Source organism: Ornithorhynchus anatinus, chromosome X5, assembly GCF_004115215.2.
Source record: "Ornithorhynchus anatinus isolate Pmale09 chromosome X5, mOrnAna1.pri.v4, whole genome shotgun sequence".
In the NCBI taxonomy this organism is placed as follows: Eukaryota; Metazoa; Chordata; class Mammalia; order Monotremata; family Ornithorhynchidae; genus Ornithorhynchus; species Ornithorhynchus anatinus.
This window is the reverse complement of record NC_041753.1, coordinates 53,639,252-53,666,169: the sequence shown is the minus strand read 5'-3', so window position 1 is coordinate 53,666,169 and position 26,918 is coordinate 53,639,252. Positions and strand designations below refer to the sequence as shown.

General features: G+C 54.8%; 1 protein-coding gene across 1 annotated transcript in view; it reads right to left on the bottom strand.

Annotated features, from left to right (window-relative positions):
* RFX3 (regulatory factor X3) overlaps positions 1-26,628 on the bottom strand; it is a 144,314-nt gene extending 117,686 nt beyond the window's left edge. The window contains exons 1-3 of the mRNA XM_029054663.2: positions 26,512-26,628; positions 19,968-20,065; positions 8,427-8,685 (exon numbers count right to left, since the gene is read on the bottom strand). Of these exons, the coding sequence (XP_028910496.1) occupies positions 8,427-8,685; positions 19,968-20,065; positions 26,512-26,628 (474 nt within the window). The remainder of the gene's footprint in view (positions 1-8,426; positions 8,686-19,967; positions 20,066-26,511) is intronic.
* Positions 26,629-26,918: the final 290 nt, after the last annotated feature.

Sequence of the window (26,918 nt, the reverse complement as noted above, 5' to 3'; positions counted from 1 at the left end):
CACCCTCATTCTTTCTTCAAGTCTGCGGTGGGGCGGTGCGAGCTGGAGGGAAGGCTGCTCTCCTCTACTGGGAGCCTTGGGGCTCAGCCCGTTCTACCCACCACCCCCCGCTGGCAGACTCTGCCACACCGCTGCTCTGGCCCCTCTGTCTAGCTCAGGCTCCGAACCGTCTGACCCTCAAGTCACCCGACCGTGACGGCGACAACGGTGCCCCTCTGCCCTCCCACGTGTGAAAGACGTAAAAGGCCTACGGCATTCTGGGCAAAAGCGACCAGTCCCACGCTCGAGGTCCCAGCGTGGCTCCGACCCGGGATGCGGATGTCTCTTATTTTATGTGTTCGTTTGACACTTTTATTCCCAACGTGCTCAAACCCGATGGCTCATTTCCGCCCTCACGACAACCTCGCCGTCCAGAGAGAAAGGCGGGGGCTATTATCTCCATTCTGCAGTTGAGAACCCGAGGTAGAGAAAGTCAAAGCGACTCGCCCCAGGTCACAGAGCGGACTGGTAGCACAGCTCGGACCCAAATCCTCCGGCTTCCGGACTGCCGCTCTCCTACGGCGGCCAGCTGCCTCCCCTCGGGTCAAATTCATACGGTCCTCAAGCGGTAAGATCATTTATAGATTTCAATCACCCCTATTATATTGCAGTATAATAATTATCGTGGAAAATCGAGAATCCCAGGACACCCAGTGCTCCTGTAACGCAGGGGTCGCGTTCTTGCGGAATTCCCTGTTCAGGAAAACTCGTGCTGTCGCATTCAGGTCCGGAGGCTGCTCACCTGTGCCAAAACCATCTCCTCTGACATGGGGGCGCGCCCTATTTGCGTGGCCGGATGAACCGCCTCTAATTCCCTAACGACCACCTAGCCGAAACGTGTTGCGGAAACACGGGATAGTTGCCGAAGTACACGCGCGGCCGCTTCAAAGAAAGGTAACGTGGCTTGGTCTCTCATTATCCCTTGCAAATTGTAAAATTCGGCGAGAGAACATTTTCATTCCACACAACGCCCCGGTTTCCTTAAGGAAGGCCACGTGAGATTTAATGGAAAAAATAAGCCGCCCCTAGCTTCCACATCACAATAGGTGCTGGGAGAGAAACAGATCTGAAATCGAGGATCGGGCTTTAAATTGGACAGTATCTCACCGGAGTCTTTTTTAGTGGACGGAAGAAGAAAGGGCTAAGAAATACAGTTTTGACTATCCTGAGGGGAGAGACGCTGAGAGCTACGCCTGAGATTATGACAGCAGAATTACCTCCAGCACAGCCTCCCTTCCCCCGAGGCAGACAAAATTTGGTGGCCAGTAAATTTAAGATAAATATAAATACATGCCTCCGATCATCTGTGCTTGCATAGTAAATTCGCCCTATAAAACGTACTGCTGTCGGCAATTAGAATCGAATACTGTAACTAGATTTCTAGAAGGGACGGATAATTTTGTGGCCAATAACCACAACTGCAGTTACGCATGCTGAGAGAAAGGTAATCAAATCTCATGCTTCGGGGCCTGAGCTGATAGGAACGCAGACGATAATTTCCTCTTAGATTCATACCTGACAAGTGGCCAGATCCAATGTGGAATTGCCTTCTCCCTTTCATTTCGGAGACACGGACCAGCGAAGGAAGTAGATCTCTATGCACGCGCATGCAGTACGCCCCATCTCGGACTAGCGACCCCGCCCCTCCCCCCCCCCCCCCGCCCCCGGCCCCCGGACGGCCATCCGTCTATCCACCTATCGGAAAGTGTTCCCCGTGGGACTAGTCGGCATCGATGAACAGCAGCCAGATACGATGTCGACGAATTCCCTATTTTGTTCCCCAGACACGAAGGTAAAGAATACCTCCAAAATCCACAGCGTGTTCAGCATGTTTGGGAACTGGAAGGTTGGTTAGGAACGGCAGGGGAGACACAGAGGCTACGAGTGACTTTCTGGATCATATTTCCCACTCGGTATCGCTACTGAATCGTTGGGAAATATCAGGATGACTCGCTCCAGAATTTACGACAAAGGAAGGCCTAGCTTTCTGGGCTGCGGTTTTGTTTCTAGGAGCACTGACTAGATACATTAGAGCGGTGGCCCAATATTCTCCTTCGCCGGGAAGCCCAGAGACCTCTCAGAAAAAGCGCCGGGGAACATGGATTCAATCTGGGCGCGGCGAATCCGAGGTCGTGGCCAAAAACCTAGCCCAGGCTTTTTTCTAAACCTCTTGACCCGCCCTCCCCCTTTTAGCTTGTGAGCCGCCCAAGGGACGGGAGCGGTCTACGATTCCCAACGAGGTACCGTTTCCCAGGGCTTACTCCTGGGTTCTGCTCACAGTATGTGCTTCATAAATACCACCGGGACTACTAGAATTACTAATTAGAATTAGCAGCGTGGCTCAGCGGAAAGAGCCCGGGCTCGGGAGTCAGAGGTCATGGGTTCGAATCCCGGCTCCGCCGCTTGTCAGCTGTGTGACTCCGGGCAAGTCACTTCACTTCTCTGGGCCTCAGTGACCTCATCTGGAAAATGGGGACTGAGCCCGGGAGCCCCACGTGGGACAACCCGATCACCTTGTGTCCTCCCCGGGGCTCGGAACAGTGCTTGGCGCGCGCGTAGCGAGCGCTTAACGAATGCCGTCATTATCATTACTACTTCCAGAAGTCAGAGCGCCCCAGAGGCACGCCTTCAGGGCGGTTAAAGGTGGGGTAGTCAGCATCTAGATCGAGGGCCCAGGAAGATTATAGTAACGAACAATAATGGCGCTACGTGTTAAGCGCTTCCCACGTGCCAGGCACCGGTCCTAAGCGCTGGGTCCAAGGTCACCAGGTGATCCCACGTGGGGCTCACAGTCTTCATCCCCGTTTTACAGATGAGGTAACTGAGGCACAGAGAAGGTAAGCGGCTTGCCCCAGGTCACGCGGCAGACAAACGGCGGCGCCGGGATTAGACCCCGTGTCCTCTGACTCCCAGGCCCGGGCTCTTTCCCACCGAGCCACGCTGCTTTGTGCACATTAGTCCCACCCAGGTCGGCCGGTCGGTCGGGGCATTTGCCAAATAATAATAATACTAATAATGATAATGGCATTTGTTAACCGCTCACTAGGTGCAAAGCACTGTTCTAAGCGCCGGGCGGGGCGGGGGGGGGGGGGGGGGGGATGCAAGGCGATCAGGTTGTCCCACGTGGGGCTCACGGTCTTAATCCCCATTTTACAGACGAGGTCACTGAGGCCCAGAGAAGAAAAGTGACTTGCCCAAAGTCACGCCGCTGACAAGCGGCGGAGCCGGGACTGTCTACTGTGTGCGGAGCGGGGCACTAAGCACTTGGGAAAGCATAATAGGAGTAGGGTCCCGTGGCGTTTAAGGGCTTGAAAACTAGAGCTGGGCCTTTACATTCAACTCGGCCCCGGGGTCTCGCTCTTAGGAGCAGAGGGTTGGGTAATAGGGTCTTGGGAGTTGATTATCAGTAGGATATGGGGCCCACATCGACCCGAAAACCCTGCCATCAAGCACCAGATCGCATTAATTCGGTCCACCGGCACCGGAGGCTTAACTGAGAATCCGGAAGACGATATTGCTAGAAATTCTAAGCGCTTAGCACAGCGCTCTGCGCACAGTAGGCGCTCAATAAGTACGACTGACTGAATGAATTGCAGTTGTTCCCGAAAAGAAGGTAAAAAATGCAGATAACCTTCTTCAGAGAAGCAACGTGAACTGTAGGGCAAGTGTGTTGTTTCTTCGACTAAAGGTGCTGTTTTCTCCCACGGATAACCTGGATTACAAGGCTGAACAAGGTTGACCGCTTCCATAATTCAGGGAACTTCTGTTTTCCCTTAAGGAACATCCATAGTAATCAACAGTCTTTACAGAGTGCCTTATCTGTGCGGAGTACTGGTATTCAAATGTTTTAAGGACACATTAAAACAAAGCTTTTTAATGTGTCCTTAAAACAAAGCTTCGGGCGACGCTGAGCTGCAAACCAGGAGTCGAGCGCCCGTGAACAGATAGGTCAGCCTGTCCCGCTGCTACCCAGAGAGGAGTGGATCTTTTTAAGGAAAGGTTTAGTAAGGAATGAGAGACACGGAGGGAAAACCGAAAACAGCACGGGGTACCGCTAACACCAAACAGGACTACGTATACGGGCCAATCTTTTTCTGGGCACAGTGCGGCAGGGACTGTGGGATCCACATCGGTCTTTTCAGTCACACAATAAGTGAATTTCACTGTCAGTGGTGTCTTCTAATACAAAAGGTAAATATATATATATATATGAATATATATATATATTCGTGCACAGATATTGACGTACATACACAGATATACACACACCCACATACACAGTAAGCATTTAGGAGAGTACAAAAGAACAAAAAAGAATTAACAGACATGACAACTACCGTCAAGGACCTGACAATCTAGAGAGGGAGAGAGACAGTTCCGTAAGCAGGAGGAAGCGTAACGATCCGTACCCGAGCGCTTAGTGATGTAGAAAAGGAGAAGTGGCAGCTGGGGAGAGTCTCGAGTGGGGCGATGAGAAATCGATCAGAGAAGGCCTTCTAGGGGCGTTGTGATCGAAGGCCTTTGAAGACGGCTAGAACGGTAATCTGCCGGATGTGAAGGAGGAGGGAATTCCCAGGAGGAGCAGGACGTCGGCGGTAAAAAGGACGCGAATGAGGTCCAGCGGGTATGTTGGCCGCCAGAGGAACGGACGGAGTAAGCTGGGACGTGGCGGAAGAAAAGAGTAGACGAGTGACAGGGAGCGAGCAGATCGAGTGCCTCGAAGCCATCGGTCAGGCCACCTCTGCTCGCTGGAGGTTTTTGAGGAGTGGAGAGACGTATGGAGAGGAATGTTCTAGAACAAACGATCCAGGTAGCAGAGCGCGGTCTGGCCTGGACAGGGGAGGGACCGGAGGCAAGGGAAGGAAGGAAGGAGACGGATGCAGCAGCCAAGAGGGGATTCCGGAAATGTCGTGAAAGAAAAAGGGACAGAATTTAGTGCCAGACCGACTCTGAGAGTTTAAAGAGACGGAGTAACACTCCAACCTCCATTCTAGCCCCCGCTCTCTGATAAGAAGTGGAGAATGCCTGGCGACCTTTACCACGGCCATTTAAATCAATCCGACAGGGAGCAGAGTATGCCCGAAAGAGAGAGGCTAAACCCGAAGAAAACAGAACAGATTCAACTCCTCCCCTAAAATTTACCTCACATACGTACTCGGAGCCGTAACTCATACGATAAAGAGGCCCACAGCTCCACCTCTGTACTTCTAAAGTATGCGCCGCTGAAGTCCGAGGTTAATTTGAAATGCACACGGCAACAAAAACGCACAAAAAAACCAAACCGCTGCTGCTGACGCTTTTGGCGGATAAAAAACGATGCGCTGCACTTTTAAGGACTTAAAAAAAAAAAAAAAAATCTGTCAAATGTCACACGCGTCAGAAGTGTCGAATATCTGACGGACACGATCAGTTTCAATGAGGAGGCCAGAATCCTGACTTCGCCTCCCTCCTTCCCCCTTGGAATGTGAAATGTCTCAGTGAAAACTGAAAGAAACTCAACGTGTTAACTTTTATCTCACACTCTGAAACGGAATACGGTAAGGAATAATATTTAAAAAATAACTAAGCAGCTACCGTTGAAGTACGAATACGATTCGCTTTTCACCGGGGACCACGTAAAAACTTCATGATGCAAATAACCAAGTCGAGACCACAATGAAGATGACAGAGGTTACGATGGATACAAAAACATCTGCTATCGCTATTGTATCTTTTTTTTTAAACCGAATAGGCAGATTATACAAATTCACTCCTGAGGAACAGTCGGCACTGCACTGTTACACTGAAATATAACGATGATTAGAAAATCACTTCGGCTTTATAAATAATCGAGTCACAGAGGAAAAATGGTACGATGAGGCAGTTAGGATGAAGGTCACAAGGGCAATGAGCTCTGCGTTATTGATTGTAGTCGACATCAACCCTAATCAACCCTATGCCGTTTAATGGGACCGAAATATTAACCAGGAGGAGACCCCTTGCATACTTAACTGTAACGCTAAACACTTGAATGCTTTTTAAATTGCGAGTCAGTTCAACACACCTCTGCTGAGGGCCCAATTAAAAAGCTGCCCACCCTGACTGCGATTTCCTGTTTGACACTACCAGCAGGAAGTGTCCTTTGGATGCATCTGAGGTACCTAATCAAAACATACAAATGGAGCAAACTGGAGGGAAAAACACAGTGGGGTAGAGGAGAAATATTATTTTTGATCCCAACGGGGAATTTTTGTATGTGCAGTTTGCTTTACACTGCTTTCCCTGAACATACTGGAATGACGCTGACTTGCAGTTTGAGGCAAAATGGAGGCATCGAAGGGGATGCTATTCTATACTGATTAACTTGTTCATGCACCACCCTCCTTCCCCAAGCAAGATGGGTTTTTTTTTTTAAAAAAAAAATACACTGGGTGAGGAAAAAGTTCAGAAACGATTATCTTAAGTATTCTTTAGGATGAACACCAACACGAGAATGAGAACAACTAAAACCGAGACCTCTGATTACATTTAAAGCTGTAAATACGAACAGTGGAACAGGTATCCAGTAAAAAAAAAAAAAAAATATGCTTTGCAAACATAATCTGGGTCTCATTTGACTCCAGGGCTATTGCTGTAAATACAGATATCGGCTGAATCCGAGGATGCTGTGAAATGCTTTTGAGATTTTATATGTTTCATTTGGATATTTTTCCTAATTTTATTTTCACTACGGATTTGCACACCCAGGGTTCGCTGAGGCAATTACCCTGGTGAGCCTGGTTAAAAAAAAAAAAAAAAAAGAAAAAAGGAGAAGAAAATCGACTCCTGAATAAAGAGGATCTGCAGGGGTTGAACGACTGAGCTTGATTAAATTCATCTTCCCGTTTATGAGTGTAGCGATTACGCAGTCACCGAATTTACCAGGTAACTACTCACTTTTCCGACTCCCTCGGCCCTCGCAGCTACTGCCTATGCCTCGTGGGTCTCCTGCTTAGATGCACGCACGCTGGGTCCCTCTGAACACAGCTCGCCAAATAATCGACCAGCGGTGCTGACTGAGTGCTTACGGTGTGTCCAAGACTGTATTAAGTGAGAGAGTACAATAGGGTACGTAGACCCACTCCCTGATCTCAAGGAGCTTACTTACAGTCTCGTGGGCGAACGGACACCGAGATAAACTACAGGTAGGGGAGAGCCATCGAGTATGAAGATACGCACCCAAGTGCTTGGGGGCAGGGGGTGCGGGGAGCACCGAAGCGCTGAGAGGGTACCAGCGCGGTGCACGGGTGACGCGGTAGGGAGGGAAAGCGGGATTCGAATTCTGTCTGCCCCAAATTCACTGTAGCGTGAGATCTACTTAGAACACGACGCTTTTGGAAAGGCGGAAAAGGCGAAATTTTCTTGGCGGGGGCCCTAGACCACGATGAATCGAGAATCCGCATGCTACCCGTCGACATAAGCATCTCTCTGTATTAAAGGCTGGGAGCTTCTTTTAACAGTTTGCTACTGCATAGTGAAGTAGGTAACTGAGGCGCTAACTCGGGAAATTAAAACCAAAAAACTCGCTTACCTGATCTAGCCACATGACTGGAATTGGGCCTACAGGACCCAGGTATCGGCAAACCACTGTTATATTATTTTTCTCCCTCTCTCTGAACCCCTTGCTTATATGAGAAGCCACAAGAGAGAGAGGGATTCATTTTAGCAAAAAAAAAAAAAAAAAAAATGGCAGCTCTGTTCCGGGATTCCTCTCAGTGGCTTTCGGGGGCCGGGGGTGTCCCAAGTAGGATGGTCAAGCAACAGCGCTCAGAGTCACACCCCCCTGCTGTGGTGATATCACACGGGCACCGCATTCGTGTCAGTCGGCCCGATTGGGGTGGAATCAGCCCAAACCTAAGAGCTCTTCTCCGGGGTGGCCCACCGCTCCGGAGATACCGCGTTCTTTTCCCACGTCCACACCAACCTGGACGCCAAGCCCAGGTGGCAGAACCAAGTGGCCCGGGCCATGGCAGAGGAAGGCTGGGTACTGCAGATGAAAATACTGGGCATAAAGGCAGCCGGTAGACTAAATTCAACCCAGGGGGAACAGTCTAGATTGTCTGGGTAAAAAAAAAAAAAAAAAAAAGAATAAGTGGATGACCGGCCCACCTTAGTCCTAAACTAAGTACGCGCGCGTCCTGGGGGCGCTTGCCATCGGCGCAATCAAAGGGGCCGTGTGGGTGAGGAGATCAGGCCTGGGCGAAAAAAGCCTACGAAGGAGAGAGCCTGCATCCCTGAACCCCAGTGATCGGTTGCAAACGGCCACCGAAAAGAGACGGCTCGCCTAAGCGCTTTCCGTTTCACTTTGCGCTTCTTTTCAAGCTAGAGAGGTAAAAAGCTTTAGAGAATTAAGTGTTAAAAATACTTACTGTAGCTGGAGAGGCCCGAGTCGTGTGCGTCACCGAGTGCCCGGAATTTTCCATTGAGTTACCAATCAGATAGGTTCCTCCGGAGCTGCTAATGAGCTGTCCCCCAGTAACACCCATCTGAATTCCTCCAGTGCCCACCATATTATGAGATGACACCACTGTAGTTACTTGGGCAGAACTTCCTTGAGTATCAAAGTAATTCCCTCCAGTGTTTTGGCTGTACATCTGGGTCTCTGTGTAAGGATAATTTGTTGTTCGACTTTAGGAGGGAAAAAAAGAAAAAGAGAGAGGAGTTTATTTGTACGTTTCATTGTATTTAATTGAGCAAACTTGCATTGAACATGTATATCAATTACGGCTTGACATGTAAAGAAGATAAATAGGTATGACAAAACATTTCGGAGCAAAATACACCTTCGCAACATTAGAAAAAGGTTAGTCCCCTACAGCATCCACTCCTTAAAAGGGTGGTAACGACGACAGGGAACATCTCGATACTTTTATTACCTTTTATGGTTAGACTTCAGATTTCTTTCGGTCTTTCAGATGTATTTTTTAATCTCTTCAAATTAAAGCAATTAGATAGGATACCTTTATTTTCAAAAGCCGCTGTGACAAATACATCGTTATCTACTCGGAAGGCCTATTTAATTTTAACTCACCAAAGCCTATGCCCTTTGCTTCAATGCAAATAAATGGTGCTTAAAATTCTGAGAATTCTGTGGGCTTAGAAAAACCCAGAGTGAAAGAGAACAAAATGCAAAAACCAGGCAAAAACTGGAGCCGGGAATCTCTACGTTAACACCAATGTTAATTTTCAGTTAAAAGGATGAGCTTGAGATTGAGATAATCTAAGTCTGTTCCTCTCTGTCACTCCCTCCCCTTGAAGCCCGAAATAGAAAATTCTAGTTTGTAGTTTATAATTATTGTTCTTCCACTAATCACGGGTTAAAAACAGAAACAAACCACCTAAAAGCTTACTCGAATGGTCTTTTGAAAGACTTTCTGAGGAGGAAACGAGCCGTGCAAATGTGGGGTCAGACAAATTGGAAAAATAGAAGCGGAAAAACGTCAGACCTCAAATTTGCCCGGCTCGCTTTCCTCCTTGACTGTTTTAAAAACCAAGACCATCCGACTTGTTTTCTGTTTAGGTATTGTGTGAATTTACAAAGGGATATGAGATTAAACTGCAAGCTCCAAATGCTTAAAGCCATATTGATTTCACCTCTCGATATTCAAGGTTTATGAGCAAATCGTTTGAAGGGCTTCCAGTGGTCCATATGTACTCGGAGTTTTGGCTCTGTCAAATAATTGGCTTTTATTTCAATAATCTATGAATGTAAGGGTGGAGGGCCAGGGAGGAAACAATCAGCATTCTTTTTCACCTCCAGTTCCCTGATACTCATTGTTCTTTTTTTTTTTTTTTTTTTCTTTTCCAAAGAGGATTAGATGGGTTTCTTGAAGGAGCCTAGCAACCCGGTTCCTTCAGTGAAATATGCATCAACGCATTTCTATAAAGCTTATAACTGCAACAGCTATTTGCCACCAAATGGTGAGATCTACCTTCCTCGGGGGAATAAACAAGATAATACCAACAATTCCGGCTCAGGCTTCCATTTTACAGGCAATTCCCCATTATCAATGGCAGTGGGAAACCGGCATAACGAAGATAAATAAAGTACATAATCCCGAACCAGATTGCAAGCCAATGACTTTAACCTCCTCCCCTATCAAACCTATTACCAGATCAGCTAGCAAGGAAGAAAACGGAGCGGTTTGATTCGCACATTCTATCCCTTCTCTGTTCATCCTCTAGTGGCAGTGCCGTGGGTAGAACGGACAAAAAAAACGCGACAGACGGTCAAGAACGATCTTCAGGATGGACGACCAGCGCTCGGACAATCGAGGGTTGTGCTGCAAACTACGGAACACATCAAGTACTGGGTCCTGTTGTCCTTCTGCGATGAGCAGTACAACCCGTGCCGGATGAGTCAGGGGTGCGAAGGAGAGTTCTCTTTCGCGGATCACCTCAAACCACCGGTCGACACGCTGGTGATAAACATTGAGCATCGACCCCCCGAATTTCCTTTGAAATTCAGACAATTTTCACCGGATTAGAAGTGAAAAACAGATTCTTCTTACTCTTCTTCCTCCGGGAAGAACTGTCCTAAACGCTGGTCGCTTTTACAACGCGGGGCTCACCCCACCCATCTCTACGTCCCTAGCTCTCCAGCTCCCACACGCTTCCTCACACCCTCCCTCTCAGATGCTTCTCTCGGGCTGCGGCCACCCCCAACATCCCAGGTTTCCCGTCGGGGTAGGGCGACAGCCGCCCGGAAAGAGTGTTTGAATTTGATTCACATGGCTGTATACGTAATGATCACCGTCATCGTCGTGACCCTTGACTGAATGGCCTACTGTGTGCACGGCACTGTACTGAGAACTTTAGAACAGCCCCCCCCCAAAAAAAAGGGCAGGAAAAGACACGGTAAATGCGTGGTATCTAAAAGATACGTAAGGGGATGTGCTACTGAGACTACGTAATCTCTTTCCCTGGAAGTCTTGAAACAAATGACACCCCGTTCAACGACTGATAATGTCCTGCTCTGATCCGGGGAGAGGACTACCACACGCTTCCTACCGTCCCTTCCGTCCCTAAAATGCTTCTTATGCCTGAATCTGACAGGACGATACTAACCTGTTGTTCAGTTTAGGCACCGTTTAGCAGAATCTCGTTTCCTATTATCCGCCTGACCGATGAACGGGACTCTGCTCATGTTGTTTTAAAGAATGACTTAATCTCTGGCACGGCCAACTGAAGTAACCACCCAGTTTTTCAACTCTCCCGTAAATGAGAACAGAGTTCCTCACCAAACTCTGTGGAAACTTGGAAGATCTGTTTCCGTGCCGTTTTTCATTATTTTACGAAAAGGGGGTCAAAGAAGGAATTAATGTATTGAAAAAAGAAGGCTGAATTATTTGATTATTCTTCATTACATTCCTCTCTATCCCACACGCCCGCGCGCACACACTGATTTGTTCCCTTCTGACTTTATTATTAAGTTCTATGTAAATGTCAGGACTCGGGACGCTGTTGTCATTCCATCAGGCCTCAACACGCACCTGAGCTGAACAAGAACTTGGATTTCTAACCTTTTTATTCATTATAATTTTGCCCGCCTGCTCAATTTTTATATTATATTTACCTTGGTGGTGGATATTTGAAAACGCTTAGATGTTTCCCGTGAAACACAATTTCATTTTTCATTAATCTGCGATCTTGCCGTTTCGTTTCTTTAAGTGGGGCGGTCAGTTTTGAAACCTTGGAAAATGCTATAGCCATTCACAGACGTAAACGGCATTACTTTGAGCTGGGCCATGCGGAAACAAGTTCCACCTCGTACGCGTTTGCGGCGGGAAGGAAAGGAGGACTATCGTGCTTAAGGTTAAGACTTCTAGGACGGAGGCACGTTCGGAGGGCGTTTTACTTTTCGACAGAACGACCACGAACCGTCTTGGACTAGGGTGCCAATTCTGCCTCGGGTTTCTCCCCAGTTAGTCGTCTTAAACGAGTCCAGGAAAGCAGAGCGGCGAGCAGTTAAACCACGTCCGCGTTTCCACGGGAAAACGGTGGAGTGGCCTGGAACTCCCTCCCCCTTCACAGCTGACAGACCATCGCCCTCCCCACTTTTAGAGCCTTATTAGAACCACATCTCCTCCAAGGGGCCTTCCCCGACTAAGCCCTCCCTTCTCCTACTCCCTTCGCCTTCCGCGTCGCCCTTGCGCTTAGATTTAGTCCCTTTGAGCACTCGCTACTCAGCTCCGGAGCACTTAAGGGGATAGCCGTATCTACAGCTCTGCCTACAGGAAGCGCTCGGTAAATAGCGTCGAACGAACAGCCATGGTTTATCTTAACAGCCGTCTCCCCCGCTACACAGCAAGCTCAGTCAATCAGTTGCATTTACTGAGCGCTTACAGCGGGCGGATAACAATACGATAGAGTCGGTAGCCCAGGGCGAGCTTACAGTCTAGAGGGAAAGGTGATACGTCAGCCACCTCTCCCACCGCGCCGCCCCGAGTGCTTATCACAGTACTCTGCGCGCAGTAAGCGCTCAACAAACGATGGATTTATTGATCTAGTCGGTACTCGCTAACGCTAAATGGAGACCAGAGAGCTTGATGAAATGAGCTTTCACTCGAACTCAGGTCACTTTATCGGCGAAAACGGGGTTGGGCGGGGTGAACTCTGCACAAGGCAGAGGGTTATTCTGACGTGAGAGTGCCACAAAGAAACACTGGCATCAAAGTTCAGTCGCACTACTGTGAAACAGAGCTAAAAGGAAAGTATTACGTCCTGGGATGGCTGTACTGTGCCAGCAAGGTTTTTCACAGCACAGAACCCCGAAGAGAAACGTTAATCCCGAGAAAAGGGGAACCTACGGTAATAATAATAATAATGATGATACACGTGATAACGGTATTGGTTAAGCGCTCACCATGTGCCACGCACTGTTCTAAGCGCCGGAGGGGATACGAGGCGATGAGGTCGTCCCACGTGGGGCCCACCGTCTTAATCCCCATTTTACAGACGAGGTAACTGAGGCCCAGAGAAGTGAAGTGACCTGCCCAGTGTCACACAGCTGACAGGTGGCGGAGCCGGGATTAGACCCCATGACCTCGGACTCCCAAGCCCGGGCTCTTGCCACTGAGCCACGCTGCTTCTCTGCGTGTTATGGAGTAAAGAGAGAGAGAGAGAGAGAGAGAGAGAAGGGAAGGATGGGCGAAAACTGGCGGTGTGAAACGTCGGTGGGACTTTTGCCGGCACCTAAGGAAACGACGACGAGGAACTCATTTTGGTTTTCAGAAGAATTAAGAATTTTGTCTCCCAACCTATCCAACTGCCTTGACTTCAGCGGAACGCTCTCTTCCAGAAAGTTGTCTTTTGTTTCCCTTCACCTCGATGGGCAGGAAGGGTTCCCTCAGCTAGGGCTTAAATGGATCATTATCCCGGGAGAGAGTCTGGTCCTTTGGATTTCTGTCCCACGTTCATTCTCGAAATAGTTTTTGTGACGACCGGGCGAAATACAGCAAGGGGGAAGCCCCTTAAAAGCGGGGCATCTCGTGACTCTACATTTTATCTGCTCTATAACGGTTAAAGAAGTAAAAGTCGTCCACACCCGATATGGCTTGAAGACGGTGGACGCTGAAGCCAGCCCTCCGAGTCGAAAGTTCTTCTCTTAATACACAAAACAGAATATCGATCAGTAGCCTTCGTTGAGCGCTTACCACGCGCAGGGCACTGTACTAAGCACCTGGGAGAGCACGATATTTTAGAGCCGGTAGACACGTTCCCCCGGTGAGCTTAGACTCTAGAGGGGGAGACAGCCATTTCTATAAAGGGAGAAATCACAGATCCGTCCATGAGTACTCTGGGGCCGAGGGAGGGGTGAATGAAGGGAGCGAATCTCAGTTTAAGGGGGACGCAGAAGGGAGTGGGGGAAGAGGGCTCAGTCAGGGGAGGCCTCTTGGAAGAGATGTGCCGTCAACAAGGTTTTGAAGGCGGGGAGAGTCGCTCCCTGTCAGGTATGATGATATGTCCTCTTCTCCCTCTGCTCCCTCCGCCGCCCCCCCCCCCCTTCGCCTCTCCGCAGCTCAACCCTCCTCTCCCCCCGTCTCCCTCCGCTCCTCCCCCTCTCCCCTCCCGTCCCCTCGGCGCCGTACCCGTCCGCTCGACCGTATGTGTTTTCGTCGCCCCATTTATTTTGTTAACGGAATGTACGTCGCCTCGATTCTATTTAGTCGCCGTTGTTTTGACGAGCCGCTCTTCCCCTCGACTCCATTTATCGCCACCGTTCCCGTCCGTCCGTCTCCCCCGATCGGACCGTGGGAGACGGTCCAACGGCGGGGACCGTCTCCATCTGTCGCCGACTCGTTCGTCCCAAGCGCTCAGTACGGTGCTCCGCGCATAGGAAGCGCTCGATAAATACTGTCGAATGAATGAATACGAAGAGGGAGGGCGTTCCGGGGTGGAGGCAGATTATTTTCTTCAATTTTTCGCTCTAAGTCCATCATAAGGAACGGTGAAAAAGGTAAGAATCAGTCTATGATTCTGCAAAGTACTCATTTAATGTGCTAGAACACCACCGAAGTAATCAGGCGTAAGGGAAAGCGGATTAGATGGGCGAAGAAGCGGAGGGGGCCAATTCTAGACCCTCCCCCCCCCCCCCGGCCCCCTCCAAAAAATGTCAGCTGCTGCCGAAGTAGATCAAGTTGTCACTGGCTAAGAAATGATCATTTGTTTCTTGTGCGTTGCTGATTACGCTGTAAGCACCTCAAAGGAGGGATGACATCTTCAACTTCTTTTCTAAATTCCTCAAATCCCTAATGTAAAACACTCTTGCCCATTGTGGCAAGCCATTAACGATGACTAAGACGGTGGAACCTAAAACCCTGCCTTTTTTTTTTTCACCAGGACCATTCCACGTAGGTGGTCAGGAATGTTGTTAATAACCACGGCGGTAGCTGTCACGCAAGCACACCTCAGGGCGACTAAATTCTAACTGAGAATACCACCTTCAGGCATTTAAAAACCAGAGAAGCAGCGTGGCTCGGAGGAGAGCGCCCGGGCTTCGGAGTCGGAGGTCACGGGTCCGACTCCCGGCTCTGCCACTCGTCAGCCGTGTGACCGTGGGCGAGTCACTTCGCTTCTCTGGGCCTCGGTCCCCTCGTCTGTAAAATGGGGATTAAAAGCGTGTGAGCCCCACCTGGGACGACCTGATGACCCCGCATCTCCCCCAGCGCTTAGAACGGGCGCTCGGCACCTAGTAAGCGCTTAACAAATACCAGCATCGTTACTGAAGTGCTTGCTACGAATCTCTGGAACACTACTACAGGGGTGACAATTTAGATGCACGATGCAAACATCTTCCCCTCTTTCCCTAGTCTGAATTACCAATCGGAAAAACCCCAAGTGAGACGCGCTGGTCAGATACGAGGGGAAATCGCAATCCGGCCGATAACGACAAGGGGCATCAGTGGACTCTTTCCTCTTCCTCGTCCGACAGAGGATCAAGACTCTGGTAAATGTTTCCAAGAGTCTATGGATATGGACTTACTGGGCATTAAAAAGATACTTCAGAACACCGTATCATTATCATCATCACCAGTTAAGCGCCTGCTACGGGTCAAGCACCGTGCTAAGCGCCGGGGTAGCTACGCCTCGATCGGGTTGGACAAAGTTCCCGTCCACCCGGGGCTCCCAGTTTAACGTTACCTAAAAAAGTGCCGATGACGACACAGATTTTCATTCTCCTTGTACTTGAAATGAAGAATTCTCTTGAAAGAATTGCATTTAGGAGACGGGTGGAAAACGCGTGAGAGACTCCGAGGAATATTCTACATCTGTCCAGTGTATTTAATGAAAAGAGCGTAAGGGAGTTAGATAGATGTTATCACCTCCGAAAACCCAGCTGAGACAAATTACGTGTTGGAGATCGCAATTTTCTGGATGATTTATATATGAAGGAACAACAGGTCTCCTAGATTTTAAGGAACGAAATGAAAAAGGCACCTGTTACCGTGATTATATGTATGTATAAAAAAAAAAAAGCCCATCTGAGTTGAAATCACTGGCATCCAGGATGAAAATCTGTTTACAGTCGGTGAAATTAGGTGAAGACAGTTGTTTGTAAGAAAAAAAAAAAAAAAAAAAAAAAGGATCATCTCCGTAATGACCGAAGAAAGTGTCGAAATTCCAAAGAGCTCAAAATTTGGCCAGGATTGCCGCGGGCCGAAATAAATGCGGTTGATGGCTCTATTTCATTTCCAAAGTTAGCGTAAAATCAGGCAAAGGGGAAAAAAACAACGCGAATATACGGCAATGTAAACGTGCCCGGGGTTACTGTTTGCTTCCAAAGCAAAGGACATTTGAATAACAATAGTAGAGAGCCTCCGCGACTACAGTAACTACAATTACGTTGTTTATCGTTCCCTTCTTCGAGGGAGAATTAGAAAAGCTCAGACATTTCCTTTGCCTCTCTCTCTCTCTCTCTCTCCCACTCCTTATTCTTCAACGGAGCAGTGTTAAAGGAAAAGAAGAAGATCTTCGAAGGTGGGCTTTCGATTAAGAGGAAACGGGGACGGCCTCAGAACTCGGCACAGCGCCCTTCCTCCCAACGTACGGGACGTCGTTCAGAGAACCCGGCCCCGAGATGGCCTCAGAACCAAGGTCCCTCCTGTGCCGACGGTCTGGGGAGTAACGGCTTCAACCCGTAGACGTTAAGATGAATCGCCGTGTACGACAGATAACGCCAGAGGTGCCCCTTCCTTGAAATAATCTGAAGTTCGTGAGGCCGACAGGACAAGAGCGTGACTCGCTACAAGATCCGAGGGGTCGCGCGCGCTTCTTTGGCACACCGGGATCTTGCAACGAAAACGGAGAACCTGGAACATCTCTGTGTCGGTAATTACAGCCCCAGTAACAGCATTACATGAATCTGAAGGAACCCGACAATGAAAGCGGTCTCGTTTAGATCTCCGCGCGGAAACTCCTCGGAATAAATCATCGAACGGGAAGCACGGGGCTCGGTCCGTTACCGGAGCGGTGTCAACGTAGCGATCGTTGGGAAGAAAGAGAAGAAACTCAGCCGCGTTTTTCTTTAGAAAACAAAATCTCCTCCGCAACCGCGCGGCGCTAGTCTACTCTCCGTCATCTCATACGTTTACCGACTCCAACGTTCAAGACTGCGGTCGGGGAAATAACTGGCCATACTAACGGCCGGAGCCAGGTCAACACCGCGGTATCATCGATGTGGCGGCGGCGACGACGACGACGACGACGATAATAAGGATGATGGCGTCTGTTAACCACCTACTTACTGTGTGCTCTAAGTGCTGGGGCTGGCCGCAGGCTAATCGGGTTGGAGACGGCTCCTGCGCCGTTCGGGGCTCGCAATCTTAATCAGCGCGGCTCAGCGGAGGGACCCCCGGGCTTGGGACTGGGCCGTCACGGGTTCGAATCCCGGCCCTGCCACCCGGCAGCGGCGTGACCGCGGGCCGGTCACTTCACTTCTCTGCGCCTCGGTCCCCTCGTGCGTCAAATGGGGACGAAGACCGTGGGCCTCACGTGGGACAACCTGACGGCCCCGCACCTCCCCCAGCGCTCAGGACGGCGCTCTGCACGTAGCGAGCGCTTAACCAATACCGACATTCTTAACAACGCCATCAGTAATCCCCATCGTGCAGACGCGGTCAGGGAGGCGCAGAGGAGTCACGCGCCCTGCCCAAGGACACGCAGAGCAGACGGGTGGCGGAGCCGGGATCAGAACCCGGGTCCTCCGGACCCCCGGGCCCGTGCTCCGTCCGCTGGGCCGTACCGCTTCCCGGTGTATAACCCATTACACGTTTTCTTGAGGGATGCCCCGGCCCGGAGAGGGCTGTCGCTACCTCCTCCCCGCACGCCTGAGATAGGAGCAATTCGAGAAGAGCCGGGCAGACCGCCAGCCCGCCGTCACCGGATATCTGGAGGCTTCGGAACACGGTAACCGGTGCCCGGGGATACAAACTAGAGGAACAGATCTGGCCCTGTCCCCGGGAATTATCATCATAGCAACAGTAACTGCTATTAGCGTCGTAACGACGGCGCCCGCCGAGCGCTCGCTGTGCGCCAGTCACCGTACTGAGCGCCGGGGTGGCTACGGGCCCATCGGGTTGGACGCAGTCCCCCGGCCCACGCGGGGCTCACGGTCTCGATCCCCATTTTACAGACGGGGCGACCGAGGCCCAGAGTGGTGAAGTCACCCGCCCGAGGTCACCCGGCAGACGGGTGGCGGGGCCGGAATCGGGACCCGGGACCTTCTGACGCCCGGGCCCTCTCCGCCGCGCCGCGCCAGCGAGGATACCGCCTGGGGCCCCACGTAGGGTGGCCTCCCGGGAGGAGCGGCGGCCAGGGGCGGCAGGGGAACCGAGTTCTAGGCCCGGCTCCGTCATTCGCGTGGCTCAGCGGAAAGAGCCCGGGCTCGGGAGTCGGAGGTCGCGGGTCCGAATCCCGGCTCTGCCGCCCGGCGGCTGGGTGACCGTGGGCGAGTCCCCTGGCTTCTCTGGGCCTCGGTCCCCTCATCCGGAAAATGGGGAGTAAAACCGTGAGCCCCACCCGGGGCGAGCTGATCGCCCTGTATCCCCCGGCGCTGACAACGGTGCTCCGCACACCGTAAGCGCTTGACAAATGCCAACATGGTCACCGTCGTCATTCGGCCGCTCCGTGACCTCAACTTAACGGCTCCGGGCCCCCGTCTCCCCACCTGTAGGATGGGAGAACGCCGCCCGTCCTCCCCTCTCTCCTTCGACTTCGAGCCCCCCGCGGGACAGGGACTGTGCCTGACTGGTTTCTCTGGTGCCCACCTCAGCGCTTAGTACGGCGTCTGGGACACGTGAGCACTTACGTATGACTATCATCATCCTCATCATCCTCATCATCCTCATCGGTCCCACGATCACCATCATCGTCACGCCGCGGGGACCAGCCAACGATCCACTGGGGAGAAGTTAAGATTCCTTTTTTTCCCTCTGGGGGAGACAGAAGGGAAACGAGGACTCGACGGGATGAGAGGGAACGGCTGCCCGGCCACGTCCGCGGATGCGGACGACCCGGCCGTGAGCGGGTCGAGTCACCCTAACGCGGGCCGGTCCGTCTTCTTCTCCTCAGGCGGAGAGGAGAAGGCTGGTTCCTAAACAGGTGCCCGCGGGTGGCCGTTTCTACAGATCTCCCCCGTGCCCCGTCCGGCGTCCTGCCAGTTTGCTTGGCGGTGCAATCCGCGGTTTACCCTACGGGGAAATGATCTCCGGAGAGTTCAGTCGGGCCCACGGCGGCAGGTGGACGCGGAGCATCCGTCCCGGGCCCCGGACGCTGAAAGGGCCCCGATCCTGGAAGCCGTCGTTTCCCTACAGCGTGTAGAGCGTCCGCGTTCGGCCGTCGCGCCGGAACCCTGGCGTGACACCCTCGGGAAGGACACCATCGGCCGCGCAGACGACAGCTAACGATCCCTCGCAGGGGGAGTCGGGGCGGTCCGTCGAGCCCCGCGCATACTTCGCCCCGGCATTTCCAGCGGCCCCTCCCACGCGCCGGCGGGCCCGGCCGTCCCACCTCCGCCTCACGTTCGCTTCGATACCGTCTCCCCCTGCCAGATCCGTAACGTCGCCGTCATCTAAAAGCATTCGGGAGTTTCAGGGAAACGGTCGTTCACCGTTACCCTAGATTCCGCACCCCGTAGAGCCGGCCCGGGTTTGAACTCTCGTTCCTCTGGGGGGGGGGGGGGGGGGTCATCTCGTTCCCGGCGCCGGCACGGCGGGCGGATTCCGCCGGCCCGTCGACGATCCCGGGCAAACCCGTTACCTTGCTTTCCCGACGCGCCCGGAGGCCCGCGGTCTGGGAATGAACGGAGCCCTTTAGGACGGGAATCCGGACGGGGTTCATCGCGCGCGACCGCGTCGGAAGGTGAAGTGGGGGTAGAAAGAAACAGAGACGCCGACGGGTAGGGCACTTACATCGCTCCGTTTGTGTACACCGTGTCGTTCCCTTCCACGTACTGCACCTGTGCCGGGTAGACATGCTGTACCTGCTGCACAGTCTGTACTTGTTGAACCTGAAACACAAATATTAAACACCCCGTGGGACGTGGCACACGTCAGGGAAGAGATCCACCCCATCCGTAAAACCGGTTACCCGCTCTCACCGGTCACCGCGTGACGGGGGCCAGCACGCGTATTCGTCGAGCGCTTACTACGCGCGGAGCACCGTACCGAGCGCCCGGAACGGACGAACCGGCACCAGGTAGAGACCACCATCCCCGCCCACTGACGGGCTCCCGGTCTAAGCCCGTTCTGCAGCCCGGCTCGGGGGTGGGGGGTGGGGGGAGCACGTGAGACCCCCGGCTATTTGGCCAAGTGTCTTGAATCACTAAAGGCAAACACGTCGGGTGGCCGGGGGGCAGGGCAAAATGTTCTTTTCTTACTTTCCGCGGTAAGACGCGGACGGGGTGCCTCACGCCATTCCCGGCAGCGCCTCGTTTTCTCCCGCAAAGGTGGCCGGATGGGGCAACTCACCCCGATTTCGGACCCCGATTTCGGACCCGCGCGCTCTCTCCCGCGTCCGTTTCGAGCGTCTTCAAGAACGAAACCTGGACAGAATTCCCCGTGGCGGTCGCCTGAACGATTGAGCGCACGCCCGAGCGGGAAGCCCGCGGGCCCGGGGGGCCGGAGACCCGGGCCGCGGGGCCGGGTCGTCCGCCCGCTCGCTGTGTGGCCCGGGCCGAGTCACGCGGCCTCTCTGCACCCCGGTCTCTTCACCCGCCAAGTGGGGATGGGAAACCCGCGCCTGCTCCATTTTAGACTGCGAATCCCAGGCGAGGTAGGGGCCGCGCCTGATCTGACGATCTTCGATCCAGCCCGGGGCCGGGCACGCCGCCTCCACGCAGATACGACCGCTGGCCGCCCGTCAGCCGCGTGACCGTGGGCGAGTCGCTTCGCTTCTCTGGGCCTCGGTCCCCTCATCTGTAAAATGGGGATTAAGACGGCGAGCCCCACGTGGGACGCCCCGATTCCCCTGCGTCTCGCCCGGCGCTTAGGACGGTGCTCCGCGCATAGCAGGCGCCTAACGGATACCGACATTACTATACTGCCGCCGTCCCCACAGTCATCTGAAGTGGTCCATTATCGCTTTCGGAATTCCGCAACCGGTTCGGTACACGTCTTCCGACAGAAGGCTATCCCCCCTAAGGACGAAACCTGAGGATCTGGAAGCGCACGTAGAACGAGACAGGCGAAACAAAAACGGACCCGGCGAAGCCTCTGAGGGAGCATCGTCGACCGGGGAGAGGACGGCCAAGAAGTTCCACCGACCGCCTTCGGGACCTCTCGGGAACTTCCGAGAGCCTCCTGTATCCCCGAGGGCCCCGACCCGACGTCACACTTCAAACCCTTTCTCGTGCTCTCCGTTGACTCCTTTCCCAACGTCCTCCCGATTCCGTATTCTCTCCCGCTGCCCGCTTGCCATCCCCTCCGCCATCTGCGGTTCCGGAACGCCCGACGTTCCGTTTGAATCGCCGCTCCGGACGGCGTCCTGAGATCTTGAGGCGGGGCGGCTCAGTGGGAGGAGCCCGGGCTCGGGGGTCCGAGGTCGCGGGTTTGAATCCCGGCTCTACCGCCTGTCAGCCGTGCGACTGTGGGGAGGTCCCCTCGACCTCTCCGTGCCTCGGTCACCTCATCTGTCAGACGGGGACGAAGACCGTGAGCCTCGCGTGGGGCGTCCCGATGACCCCGTATCCGCCCCGGCGCTTAGAGCGCTGCTCCGCACACAGTAAGCGCCTAACCGACGCCACCATCACCCGGGGCGGGGGGGGGGGGGGGGGCGCGCCGCGGCTATCCGGCAGACGGACGGCAGATCGAGAAACGGCGATTCGGAAACGTGACGCTTTAGCCGTCACGCGAGATCCCCCCCCCCGCCCCCGCCGCCCCGGACGGGCCCGAGGTCAAAAGAGTTCGACGACGACCGCCGCGATCCGAAGCCACGGGGGGGGGCCCTACGGAACGGGGCGTCGAGGCGACGGCGCTTCCCGGCTAAGTTTACAGATCATCACGGCATCTTTAACAGCGTTCATCGAGCGTCCGCCTGGCACAGGGCCGCGCGGGGGGAGGCCCCTGGGAAGTGCAGGGCGAAGCGGCGCGGCTCGGCGGCAAGAGCCCGGGCTTGGGAGTCGGAGGCCGTGGGTCCTAATCCCGGCCCCGCCACCCGGGGGCTGAGTGACCCGGGGCAGGCCGCTTCACTTCTCCGTGCCTCGGCGACCTCGTCCGTAAAACGGGGATGAAGACCGCGAGCCCCGCGTGGGACGACCCGATTCCCCTGCGTCTCCCCCGGCGCTTACAACGGCGCTCTGCACATCGTAAGCGCTGAACAGATACCAACGTTATTACCGTTATTATTATTAAATCCCCCAGTCACGACCGAGAAATGCCAGTGACCGTCCGACGGACCAGGAGCCGACTCCCCCTTTCGGACCGGCAGCCCGTCGCCGGGCGGGGACCGTCTCCGTCCGTCGCCCGGCCGTCCGTTCCGAGCGCCGGCTACGGTGCTCCGCGCGCAGTAAGCGCTCGATAGATACGACCCAACGAACGGACGAATTAGAAGCGCGGTGGGCCCGCCACGGATGTGCCCCTTCTCGGCCGCGACGCTTTCAAGAGGACGCGGAACAGTGCAGAGGGCCCAGAAATGAGGAACGCGAACTGTTCGAGAGTCGGAAAATGAGACCCACGAAGACCAGGGCGCGGAAAGGCTCTCGTGGGACCGTATTCAAATATTGAAGAGTTTTTACCGATACTTTCCTCTGGGGGGGGGGGGGGGACCGCGCTACCCCGCCACGCTCCGAAGAGTTTGGAAACGGTTCAGGAGAGGCAGCGTGGCTCCGCGGAAAGAGCCTCAGTTACCGCATCTGTAAAATGGGGATCGAAGGCCGGGAGCCCCCGGCGGGACGACCCGATCCCCCCGGGTCTCCCCCGGCGCACGGAGTAAGCGCTTAACAAACACCGACCTCGTTTAGTGACGGTAACGGCGACCGCCTCCGACTTACGGGTAGCGGTATCCGTCGGCTTCGATCCGCCCGAGCGGCTAAGTCGTCGCAGAGGTCGCCCGGGCCGTTCAGGTTCAAACGGAGATCGGTAACCGCGGCACACGGGCCGTCGGAGCAAAGGCGTTCGGGGTCCGTCGCGCTGGTTGAACCGCCCAGACGAGCACCTAAATCTTCCGCTTCGTTAGCCGGACGGCCACGGGGAGGACGGGAGCTTTCCCATCGCGAGCGCAGCACCTTTAATCCACGCTCGGGATAGACGACGGTAAACGCCGGTGTCCGTTAAGCGCGTACTACGCGCCGAGCCCCGTTCCGAGCGCCGGGGGAGACCCGGGCCGATCGGGCCGTCCCACGGGAGGCTCACGGTCGATCCCCGTTTTCCGGCCGGGGGAACCGAGGGCCGGAGAAGCGAGGCGACTCGCCCGCGGCCGCCCGGCGGACAGGCAGGCGGAGCCGGGGGTCGAACCCGTGTCCCCCGACTCCCGGGCCCGGGGCTCCTTCCACCGCGCCACGCCGCTTCCCCTGGCGCGAAGGCACGCCACGAACAAAACGCGGGGGCGTACGAAGGATGAAACCGAGTCGGAAATTTTCGCTCCCGAGGACTATCCGCATTAGGATCTCGCTTTGACAGGAGGGGACCCGCCCGGCGAAAATTAAAGGGGTTTTTTTTTGGTTTTTTTTTTTTAGAGGACAGCGGGCCCGACGGCAGATACCGGGTGAGCAGGGACAGCGCAGCGTCGCTTGGCGACGGCATCTCCACGTGACGAGGGCATCGCGCGGCCGTCCCCGAAACGGGTCCCGCCAGAGAGCGTGACCGCCCGGCGTGGGTTTAACAGTTCCGCGTCTAACGAGACGAGACCGAAGGAAACACCAGACCGCGGCACGACGCGTCAGGCCAACGGAGAGAGTGAGTGTTACGCGTGGAGCGCTACTCCAAGTCGCCCGGGGCGTATCTGACCAACGCTCGGTAGCAACCGAAATGGCAAACCGCCGTGAGAGGTTCCTCCCGCCCCAAAACGCCCCCGCGTTTCCGAAGAGGGTTTCTATGAAGCGACTCCGCCATCAACGGCGGCACCTCGCGTCCTCCTGGCAGCTGACCCCCCGCGAGCAGCGGGGGAGGAACCGACCTCCCTCGGGCACCCTCCCTCTAGGAGAGGATCACGACCCGGGCGGCGCGCCGTCGCCTTCCTGGCCTCCCCCCGACGGTCCTCGAGTCCGACCCGAGAAGACGTTACGCCAAGGAAGCCGAGGATGCCCCGGTTCCTCTTCCCCGTTCCCCACCCGAAGCGGGCGCCCGACGGAAAACAGCCCGTCGCGTCCTTAGGCGGGGGGAGACGTGGGTTCGTTCCCATCGGCCGCCACGCTCCGAGGAACAGCGTCGGCTCTCCGAATGTTACGCGGCCGGCTGCCGCCGCTACCGCTCGAATGAACGCTCCCCGGGTGCTTCCCCCCGGATCGCGGAGGCCGGTGGAGCCTGCCGTCTGAGAAACCGACGTCGGCGAGATACTGTCGCATCTCGGCGGCGCACCTGCGTCAGCAGGGGAGCGAGCGAGGAGGGCGAACGAGGGAACGGCGCGCGAGGCCTCAACCGGAGAGCGGGGCAGAACGAGCAGAGCCGAGACGGGGGCTGCGGCTCCCCCTCCGCGCCCCCCCCCCCGCAAATCGGTGAACTCATCCGCTCTCACGGCTTTGACTACCATCTCTACGCAGATGACACGCAGATCTACATCTCCGCCCCTGTCCTCTCCCCCTCCCTTCGGGCTCGCGTCTCCTCCCGCCTCCGGGACGTCTCCACCTGGATGTCGGCCCGCCACCTAAAACTCGACGTGAGCGAGACTGAGCTCCTCATCTTCCCTCCCAAGCCCGGTCCGCTCCCAGACTTCTCCGTCACCGTGGATGGCACGACCATCCTTCCCGTCCCGCAGGCCCGCGATCTCGGTGTCATCCTCGACTCGTCCCTCTCGTTCACCCCACGCATCCTATCCGTTACCGAGACCTGCCGGTTTCACCTCTACGATATCGCCAAGATCCGCCCTTTCCTCTCCACCCGGACGGCTACCTCACTGTTACGGGCTCTCGTCATATCCCGGCTAGACTACCGTGTCGGCCTTCTCTCCGACCTCCCTTCCTCCTCTCTCGCCCCGCTCCGGTCTATTCTTCGCTCCGCCGCCCGGCTCATCTTCCCGCAGAGACGATCTGGGCGTGTCACTCCCCTTCTTAAACAACTCCGGCGGTTGCCCATCGACCTCCGCTCCAAACAGAAACTCCTCACTCTAGGCTTCGAGGCTCTCCGTCACCTCGCCCCTTCCTACCTCTCCTCCCTTCTCTCTTTCTACCGCCCGCCCCGCACGCTCCGCTCCTCTGCCGCCCGCCTCCTCGCCGTCCCTCGGTCTCGCCCGTCCCGCCGTCGACCCCCGGGTCGCGTCCTCCCGCGGTCCCGGAACGCCCTCCCTCCTCGCCTCCGCCGAACTGATTCTCTTTCCCTCTTCAAAACCCTACTTAAAACTCACCTCCTCCGAGAGGCCTTCCCAGACTGAGCTCCTCTTCCCCCTCTACTCCCTCTGCCGTCCCCCCTTTACCTCTCCGCAGCTAAACCCTCATTTTCCCCTTTTCCCTCCGCTCCTCCACCTCTCCCTCCCCGTCCCCACGGCACCGTACTCGTCCGCTCGACCGTATATATTTTCGTTACCCTATTTATTTTGTTAATGAATTGTACATCGCCTCGATCCTATTTAGTCGCCATCGGTTTTTACGAGATGTTCTTCCCCTCGACGCTGTTTAGTGCCATCGTTCTCGTCTGTCCGTCTCCCCCGATCGGACCGTGAGCCCGTCAAACGGCGGGGACCGTCTCTATCTGTTGCCGACTCGTTCATCCCAAGCGCTTAGTACAGTGCTCTGCACATAGTAAGCGCTCAATAAATACTATTGAATGAATGAATGAAAAATAAAAACAGGTGCAGGGGGTGACTCGGGGCGGAGGGGTCGGGGGCGCCTGAACCCCGCCTTCGCAGGGGAGGGGGACCCGGAACGGAAAGGATCAGAACCAGCAAAACGAGGGACGAACCGACGGAAACCTGAAGGGTGCGAACGGGCGGGCGGAGAAAGGGCAAGAACCGGAGATCCCGGGTTCCCGGCCAAGTCTCCGGTGGGTTTCACCTAAAGCTCCGTCGGTCTCTTCCGGGAAACGGGAGGTTCGGCGGAAAAGGCATCAGAAGGTACCTCAGCGGCCTGAAAGAGTTAACGCGCCTCTTCAATAACTTAACCGGGGAAAACAGCCCTAGAGGACAGAGCCCATCACGCGCCATCGATCTCCGATGTCCATTCGCAGGGCGAGGCGCATCAACACTCGGATGTTTCGAAAGCATTCGAGACTCAAAAAAGGGCAGAGACGCAAAACCCCCCCCCAGAACAACCCTCCCCCGAAAGGGACCGTGATCTCGCACCGAGACAGATTTTATGAATAGACCTACGCTGTCCATGACGGATTTCAGAATCGTCGACGTTCTCCGCTTTTGCCACTCGCCGGCCCTTAGCCGTTCCCCTCCGCGAGGCACGTTCTCGACGGGGGCGGGGGTCGGGGGTCGCATCAAGCGCGCTAACCGGCGCATCGGGGGCACGAAGGAGCGGACGCTCCCCCGCACGTGCCGAACCCCCGACCGGGAACCGACGGGCACGGGGGGAACCCGGCTCACGGAACTACAGGCGGATACATCCGAATCCGAGGCCCGGGGGGGGCGGTCCCGCCGGGATTCGGGACGGGGGGCCGGCAGGGAAGGCGCGCGGCGAGGCGAAGGGGCGCGACGCGAACCTACCCCGCGATTCCGGGCAGAGCGATCGGATCTAAATCTGGAAGCACCGCTCCACGTCGAGCCCCTAC